The sequence below is a fragment of the Zophobas morio genome, unplaced genomic scaffold, assembly GCF_036711695.1.
Source record: "Zophobas morio isolate AGI-343-1 ecotype UQ-CSIRO unplaced genomic scaffold, CSIRO_AGI_Zmor_V1 ptg000005l, whole genome shotgun sequence".
In the NCBI taxonomy this organism is placed as follows: Eukaryota; Metazoa; Arthropoda; class Insecta; order Coleoptera; family Tenebrionidae; genus Zophobas; species Zophobas morio.
Window position 1 is genome coordinate 6,259,861 of NW_026972110.1, and position 8,931 is coordinate 6,268,791.

General features: G+C 32.4%; 1 protein-coding gene across 1 annotated transcript; it reads right to left on the reverse strand.

Annotated features, from left to right (window-relative positions):
- Positions 1-5,068: 5,068 nt before the first annotated feature.
- LOC135120509 (phospholipase B1, membrane-associated-like) lies at positions 5,069-5,935 on the reverse strand. The gene is made up of 3 exons (XM_064044820.1): positions 5,930-5,935; positions 5,395-5,608; positions 5,069-5,342 (listed from the first exon to the last, which is right to left on the reverse strand). Exons 1-3 carry the CDS (start codon positions 5,933-5,935, stop codon positions 5,119-5,121), a joined length of 444 nt encoding a protein of 147 aa, XP_063900890.1. The 3' UTR covers positions 5,069-5,118.
- Positions 5,936-8,931: the final 2,996 nt, after the last annotated feature.

Here is an 8,931-nt window from a genome sequence, read left to right on the forward strand (position 1 = left end):
ACATCTAGAAGGAAGTATGGGTTTTAAATAGAGGCCACCTTCGGGAACGATTATTATTCAGTCAAATTACGCCGGAATTATTTTTACATAATCGCTGTGTAATAATCAGTCGTGTAATTCGAGTTATAAAGAAATAAATTGTTGAGTTTAACCCACGCCGATTTTAAATATCCGTTCAATGTAACAATACAAATGATTTGTTGTTTCACTCAGAAAATAAATTCATACTTCATGCTTTTAATTGTTTTTTAACGTTTTTACATTATTTTGAACCTATTTTTGCACAATTAGGGTTTTCGAACACGGGGAATTCATAATTCATTGTATCCTTTGTCCCTTCGGTAAACGCAGATTCTGATCATGAATCAGACGAAGATATTGAACACCTTGGAAAAATCTTCAAACTTTGAAGATTTTGCAATTAAGAACGAACCAAAACTTGAGCCAGAAATTAAGTATACATGGACAGAATTGCAATATTTTCCAAGTTTATCCTCGAACGCAAAAATATGAGTAAATTTGAAATAGTTAACGACAGATGTGCCTGATTTTATATATTAAAATAACTAACATTCTCAGGAATAACATTTGTTTTTAGTAACAAATAACAACCTTAAAAACTGATATAGTTCTGAGTTGAATGCAACTCTTAGAATTCGATCTACCTATATCTCTTTCGAATGAGAAAACTTTCATTGTGGTCATAGAAAAAAGAAATTCCTTTAAGTATTTACACAAAAAAGATGAAAGAAAATCTTTTATTGTGGACGAAACTTTCTGTGTAACATAATATTGTCACTTGTATAAAATATTTAACAACACCGATGCAAAGTCGGTACAGTATGAAACAAGTGAAATTACCCTTAATAGTCAGCAATACGAATAAATTCACTCGCTGAAGTTTCTCGATAATATATATAATCTCGTACAGAATTTTCCACTGATAACAGTTCGCGTTTAATTGGCATTTATTGAAAACCAAATTTTGATATAAAATATGGTTTAACTTTTTTCAAGTTGGTTTTTTATTATCATGGATTTCCACCACCAAAACCCAATCAGGGGTGCGTAAATCTGAAATGAAAGCAATACTTAATCCTTGTCACTTTTAGGCGACCCCCTATACCTGATTTATTTTTTGGGCAGCACAATTTATCACTCAAGACTTGCGAAGATCGTACTCAAGATACTATTATTCTTTTACGTAGCATTCTCGGCCGCTCAAATTTTTTACATGGTTTCTGCTCCAGAGACAATTGATATAGTATATTATGGAGCTCTTTTCCTGCAGATGCTTTGGGTACGATTCCAAACTGCGTTTTTTCGAAAATAATTTTTCCACTACAGGTCATCTTGGGCATTTTCGCGCTTTTGACTAGAAATTATTTAGTGGAGGACACAATGAGTGTAATTGATTTGTGGGCTGTGGATTCTGCAGATGAAGATACTAAAACGAGGATTCTAAAGGAGTCGAAATTTCTCAACACATTTGTTTTTTTGAACAGCGCGATGGGTCTCATTTGGGCCAGCACCATGATTTATCCAAATCAGCGAGAAGCAGAGCATTCCTTCCCGGCTTTTCTGTTTAAAAAATGGTTTCCACACTATAGTCATTTTCTTGGGTGTGCTTTTAATCTAACCAGCTTTGCGATGTCGTTCACCATAGTCGCCCAGGGTTATCAGCTTATTTACGGAACTCAACACGTTAAATTCCAAATGTATATTTTCAACAAGTTCGTAGAAGCGATTTGTCAAGACTTTATACAAAGCGATGAAGTTGGAATATTGAGTAGACCACACCAAATCGAAATTGAATTGAGACTCAAGGTTCTAATCAAAAGACACCAAGACATTATAAGGTATTAAGCGAGTTTAACGTTTAAAACTTGAGCTATTTTTGTTTTGTAGATGGAAAACTACGGCTTTAGCTAATATGAAACATCTGATAGTACCTTTCAGTTTTGGTGGTTTGCTCATCGGGATGAGTCTCCTTCTTGGTTTTTTGCAAGTAAGCAACGTTTTTCGTGTTTAAGCTTTTGTTAAATTTTGTTCCAGATCACAGAGAACTCTCCGGCGATTCTCTTTCTGCGTACTGTGTCATTCACCATTGTTGCGGTTTCTACATTCTGTAGTGTGATTACTGCTGGACAAACTTTTGAGACCGAGGTAATTCTGAAATTGTTCAAAGGGGAATCATCTGATTTATAACATGTTTTACAGTCTGAAAACATATATAACACGCTGATATCGACAAACTGGTACCAGTGGAAAGAGGACAACCGCAAAACTTTGACGATTATGTTATGTAACAGCATCAACCCGATCAGTATGAGATTTACAGACTCTTTCATAGTCAACTTCCGACTAGGAATGGGAGTAAGATTTTGAAACAACTGAGGAAATAGTCTATAAGCTGAATTTCAGATTTGCAAAGGGGTTTATTCTGCGGCTTCAGTTTTCTATAAAGTGAAATAACAGATAAACTGCATAATATTGCCAATGAAAGACAAACTAATTTGGTACTTTTGAAGATAATATTTTTCCATGCTGACACGAAATGGAATCATGGAATCTATATATATAAAATAATATCCATTAAGAAACAAGTTATAACAAGTTCCTCTCTTCTATTTTACACCCTGTTATATTTTTGTGGATCTGTCAAAAGAAGTGAACGTAAACTAATTCGATAATTTTTAATTATTCATAAGAGCAGGTAAATGTGTATGTGATACAAACACTCTACATAGATTTTCCATCAACATATATAAGGAGCTCTAGATTAAGTTCTATTCAGTAGTTTGCTATGCACATAACAAATATTCACTTTTCCTGTATCTAGAGTTTTTCCCGTTGGAAAATAAAATTATTATTATTATTATTATTATTAGTAATAAGTTATTATAGAAAACCTATAGTTTTTTTGCAAGCGTGCTAAAATTATCGTGAACATGGTAAATCATCTATAATGTATAAAACCAAATTTTACACTTTGCCTTATGGTTACAGAACAACCACTACCATCTATTTTTTGTCCCCTTTAGAAAATTAATGACGTCCTAGTACAAATTTGTTAAATTTATCCTAATATATATATGTATTTGACCAAAGTCTACAATGCAAATTTAAAAATTAGCCTTTGGTTTTTAAAAGTAAATGATTGATTTAAAGCTGTTTCGTACATGGGATATCAGCACAGTTTGCAAAAGAATCAAACAATTTTCACTTTTGAAGTAGGTACAAAAATTAATGTAACTGTACATATCGCCTAGTTCTCGTAGTACTTATCCAGTTTTCATGTATGATTACAATTTATATTAATAAATAATAATATACTTCACAAAACAAATAGAATCGCGAAGAAAATACATTAGATATTTCAGACGGCAGACGCTATAATCATTACCGATAATGACTAGTAGAACTTGACCTTAAACTATTTTATTAATGAGAATAATAACTATATTGATGTTGCTGTTTAATTCTCATGAAATCTTAAGGCGTAAACAAAACCAAAATTTCTAAATACACTCTAAAAATTTTGTACTATATTACTACTTATAAATACTGTTTTTACTTAGTAACCTAGAACGGTTGCGTTTATTATGTAATTACACTGTTACAATTCAGTTTAATGTTTTCTAATTATGCCAAACTTCTGTTTTATAATTAAAGGACCTGCGTTGAAGGAAAGAAAATTTGATTGATTTTTGTCTCATCAAAACAGGGGAGAAGATTAATTTAATTATAAATAAGTTACAATGAAGCAAAACGGTCGTAATATTATTATTAAATGTAGACGGGTGCAACACTGTATTCTTACATTTTCGAAACAACTGGGTAAACTGTTCTTGATTTTTTGTTAAAAAAAAGAGCTACCAATAAGCCACTTGCGCTATGTGTCTAAAGAACAAGACGGATTAAACAATAAACAAATATATTAGTAATAATACACAAAATCAAGGTAGATTCGTAAACCACAAGTACAGGAATTCCATACAATTTAAATAATAAGTGGACTTCATCAATTTGTTACTGGGGATAATTAGATAAATTTTGCTTAGCGTTTTACTATCTACATAAATCTTAAGTATAATAATATGTTTATTATGAAATTAAATTTTACCCAGAAATTTTTAAAGATGGTTTTGTTTACAACTGTGATACGGTTTTTTTAGTCACCGTCTAGATATTTTAAATTCAAGTCTTTTTCTGTTTTTAACAAATAAACTTGCCTGTGAACGTATTTACTACCCTCGAAACAGTATTGATAACATTCAAAAATGATGTAGTAGCCTTCGTTTCGCAATTTGATTATTCTTAAACTTATTTTTTTCCTAAAGTTGTACAAAATTTACCGAAAACTATTCCGTCTAGTAAAAATATAAGGATTTTTTTCCATCGGACACTTAAACTTCTCAAAAAGTCGTTTATGTTCAAGTCGAGACTTCATACCAACAGGTTCCATAAGGTTGTTCCACAACTAGTTACCAGCTGTAATTTACATAAAATTATAAAACCACTCTTGTAAAATTTTATTACCTATATCATGTGCTTTTTGACTCAAATGGAAACAATCTATGGATAAATACCGCAAATCGACGGCTTCTGACATTGTCGTCGGAAAAGTATAATTTAACGCAAATGGTTGAACCACCACAGTGAAATCGTCTCTGTCGAATTCGTCAAGACAGCAAACTTCCATGTCCACACGTTGCCATTCATACATGAAATTTTCTATGGTGGATTTCCTGTTCATATTGGGTAATCCAAATAAACAAGGACATGCGGCACGTTGAAAAAGGTGGCAGAAGAGATTTTCTTCTAGTTTTAACTCAGCTAATGCTTTGATGAGGTCTGTAAAAATTCTCGTGACCATTTAAGTACCATGTTAATCTAGTATTACTTGGAGGTATAACGAAATTGACGATAGTCTTAGGTAAACTGTCTCTAAGAAGTCGCAATGTTTCAATTATGTCCTCTCTGTGTCGTTGCAGACTTGCCACCAGATTCTCTTCGTAGCAAATGTTATATACGGACATCATTTGATCCTATGAAAATTGTGACCATCTAAAAACTAGTGTTACAGTGTTGGTTAACCCTTTATTCTCACACCTTTCAGTCCTCGTCCACGTTAATTTTTTTGTCTGATTTGATTCTTCTGATGAGTTCTTTGGTCATGTAAGGCATATTTGCAGAAATAGCAAGCCCTTCGGCTACGTTCAACTGGGATCCCTCTTGTGTGGACAAAGAAGTGTTCAAGGCATATCCTTCTAAATTAGGATTGAAGACTTTTAAGATGTTAGGCAGGGTTACGTAAGTTTTCCAGTTAGCTTCACCACCTACAACGACGTTACGTATTAAAAATAAAAAAAAAAAAACACTTATAAAAACCAATGGCAAACGATTTTCCTCTTTCTTCGAGTGACAATTCGAAAGGAGTTATTGCTGTAGCGCCAAATCCAGCTGTTAAACTATCACCTAATGCCCCAATAACATCTATGTCGCCAGGTCTAAGTTTATGAACTGAATGTGGTCTAGAGGCACTTCGTGTATTTCGCACGTCACAGGGGAAGGCTTCTGATTTTGGCACTTGTCGTTGAAATTTCTGTAAAATCTAAGTCATACACTGTCATACTCAAGAAAAAACTAACTCTTTTTCTAAATTTTGAAGTATTTTTCCTTTTCGACTCTAACTGAATTTCCATTGACCGTCGTCTGAAAATTCTAAAAGGTGCTAAAAAATCTTCTAAAAAAGTTCGTCCAATGGGGGTTCCTATTTGTGCCGTTATGACGCAACATAAGAACCACAAAAAATTAAAAAGAAACACTTTCTTCATAACAACGTACGCACCAAACAAACTCACTGTACAAAAATCTACTGTTATATGAAGAAATTGTAGACACTTATATAATTAGGTACACTTACCTTCATGGATTTTAAAGTTGTATGCAGTATTTTATTAATTCGTGTGAAGGTTGTGTACAATTGAAAACAAATATCAACAGGAATATTTGGTACAAATATCAACAGGAATATTTTATTGTTTAGTTAACGTTCACTGTACCACTGTTTCCACTTTTACTTCCCGAGCGTAAGTTAACGTCACTTAAAAACCATCCTAATTTAAGTGGTTGATCGACCAAATTCTTCTCCCAAAAATTAAAAAATGTGAAGAAAATTAAGCTTGGATCAGGTAGTTCAAGATATAAATCATCTCAGAAAGCACTATCCGCATCGTTTGAAGTTTCTCAACTGATTGCTCAATCAAAAAATTGGTCTAAAGAGTTTAGACAGTACTTCCCTCGCTGTCGGAAACTTGACGACTGCATGCCTATTGTGTTTTTTTTTCTCATTACATTTTTGTAGTGGGAATTTAAAAAAAAAATTGTGATGACGTCATCAACATTTTTGCAAGGACACGTATATCAGTTGGGATAGATGTAGTGTAATACTAAGAATAAAATTATTGTATTCCCAAATTTTCGGGAAAATGAATTGGGTCGTTTTGAATATTGATTTCTTATAATCAATAAAATAACGAAACAATTTACTCACGTATACGGCGCCGGTGTGTAATATCTAGAGAGCGTATTTCTGTCGGGCTAGGCAAGGCCAAACTCGGTACGGCTCGTACGGGATGCGAATTCATTGCGGTTGCGGACTGCACTTCGTTTATTTGAGATTAGAATAACGCTGTTTCGTTGCACTCTGCTGTTAATTCCAGTTCTCATTTACTTAGCCGTTTGATTAATAAATCGTTAATTATAGTTATGGAATTAGTACCGATTAAATTCGGTGATTATCTATCACCCGGCGATCCAGCACGTCCCCCCCTATAATCGTGACGTAGCCCAACAGAAATTCGCTGTCTAGTAATATGAGGGGCAACTGAAAATCGTTTATGTATAAACATTCTTAATTTAAGATGACAAGCGTAACAGCATACGTGAGAGTCAAACAGAGAAACTGTAAACAAAACGACCATCGGTTTTATTGCTTCGACTTCCGCTTATTATATAAAACATTGGGTTTTATTTTAATTCTTGACGGTGAAATTCACAATTGGTTGATTATAAACATGTCTATTCCACATTCGCGGAACCAAGTGAGCGCATAAAACAAATGCAGGTCTGTAATGTTAAAGTCGATGTAAATAAGTGTGCTACCCTTATGTTTCAACCGAGTTTTTCCTTTAACAAATTTTGTGTCTACCAAATTGGGTTGGTTGGGGTGTAATACTAATAATAAGTGTTGCCTTTAATTTAATCAATAAAATAAATTGACTTCATCAATTTTTTTGAACCACCTCTTAAGAAAATCTAAAAAATATGAATGGAATGATAAATCACAAGTACAAACTCATCATATTTTTTGCATTTTAGATAGGATTTATTCAGCAAAATTTTGAGGTGACGTCATAAATTTTTTAAAGAGGATTTGGAAATATATTTTAATTAAAAATGTATCATGTTTATCATGACTTTAAAACATCTGCAAGATTTCTAAGTATTCGATTTTGCAAATACAAAATTAAATTGCAAAATATTGTTTTATAATTTTAATTTTTTTTTCCAAAAATCTAAGGGTGACGTCATCAATTTTTTTAGGAGGGATGAACAAATACATTTTGAACAAAAGTTTGCCATGCTTATAATAACTTTAAAATATTCCCAAGATTTCAAAGCATTCGGTTTTGTAATTCCTGATTAAATCAATAAAATAAATTTACGCATTCATTAATTTTTTTGAGTCACCCTGTATATGCAAATCGAAAAAATTTGAATGGAATGATAAATCACAAGAAGTGACTCACCATATTTTGTACATTTTAGATAGGATTTATTCAGCAAAATTTTGTGGTGACGTCATAAATTTTTTAGGGGGGACGACCAAATACATTTTGATCAAAAATTTACCATGCTTATGATAATTTTAAAATATCTTCAAGATTTCGAAGCATTCGGTTTTGTAGTTCCTGAGTAAATCAGTAAAATAAATTTACGCTTTCATTTATTTTTTTGAATCACCCTGTATATGCAAATCCAAAAAATATAAATGGAGTGATAGATCACAAGTATAGACTGATCATATTTTGTACATTTTAGATATGATTTATTCGGCAAATTTTCGAGCTAACGTCATCAAGTTTTTGGAGGGGATAAGCAGATATATTTTGACTAAACATTTATTATGCTCTTTATAACCTTAAAACATCTGCAAGATGTCAGAGCATTCCGTTTTGTAGTTCCTGATTAAATCAACAAAATATATTTACGCATTCATTAATTTTTTTGAGTCACTCTGTATAAGCAAATCCAAAAAATATGAATGGAGTGATAAATGACAAGTACAGACTCATCATATTTTGTACATTTTAGATATGATTTATTCGGCAAACTTTCGAGCTGACGTCATCAAGTTTTTGGAGGGGATAAGCAAATATATTTTGACTAAACATTTATTACTGCTTAATCAAATTTTAGATTATTTACAAGCAAATGATATCTTATCGCAGTGCCAATATGGATTTTCCAAAGGTCGCTCTACCATATCAGCAATTTTAGATTTTATTAATAATGTTTTTCAATCTTTTGAATCTAAAAAATTTTACTCCACATCTTTTCTGGACCTCAGCAAAGCGTTTGATTGTGTTTCCCATGACATTCTAATAAGAAAACTATTTTATTATAATTTTCATCCTAGTGCTACGAAGCTACTATTGTCTTATCTTAGTACCCGAAGTCAATGTGTTAAAATAGATGGAAAACTTTCAAGCAAATTGAATGTTGAATATGGTGTGCCCCAAGGGTCTATATTGGGTCCGGTACTTTTCTTACTATATATAAATGATCTACCAAACTTTCTTAATCAGACTGACATAATTTTGTATGCTGATGATACAACTATGAGTACATCAGATTTATCTT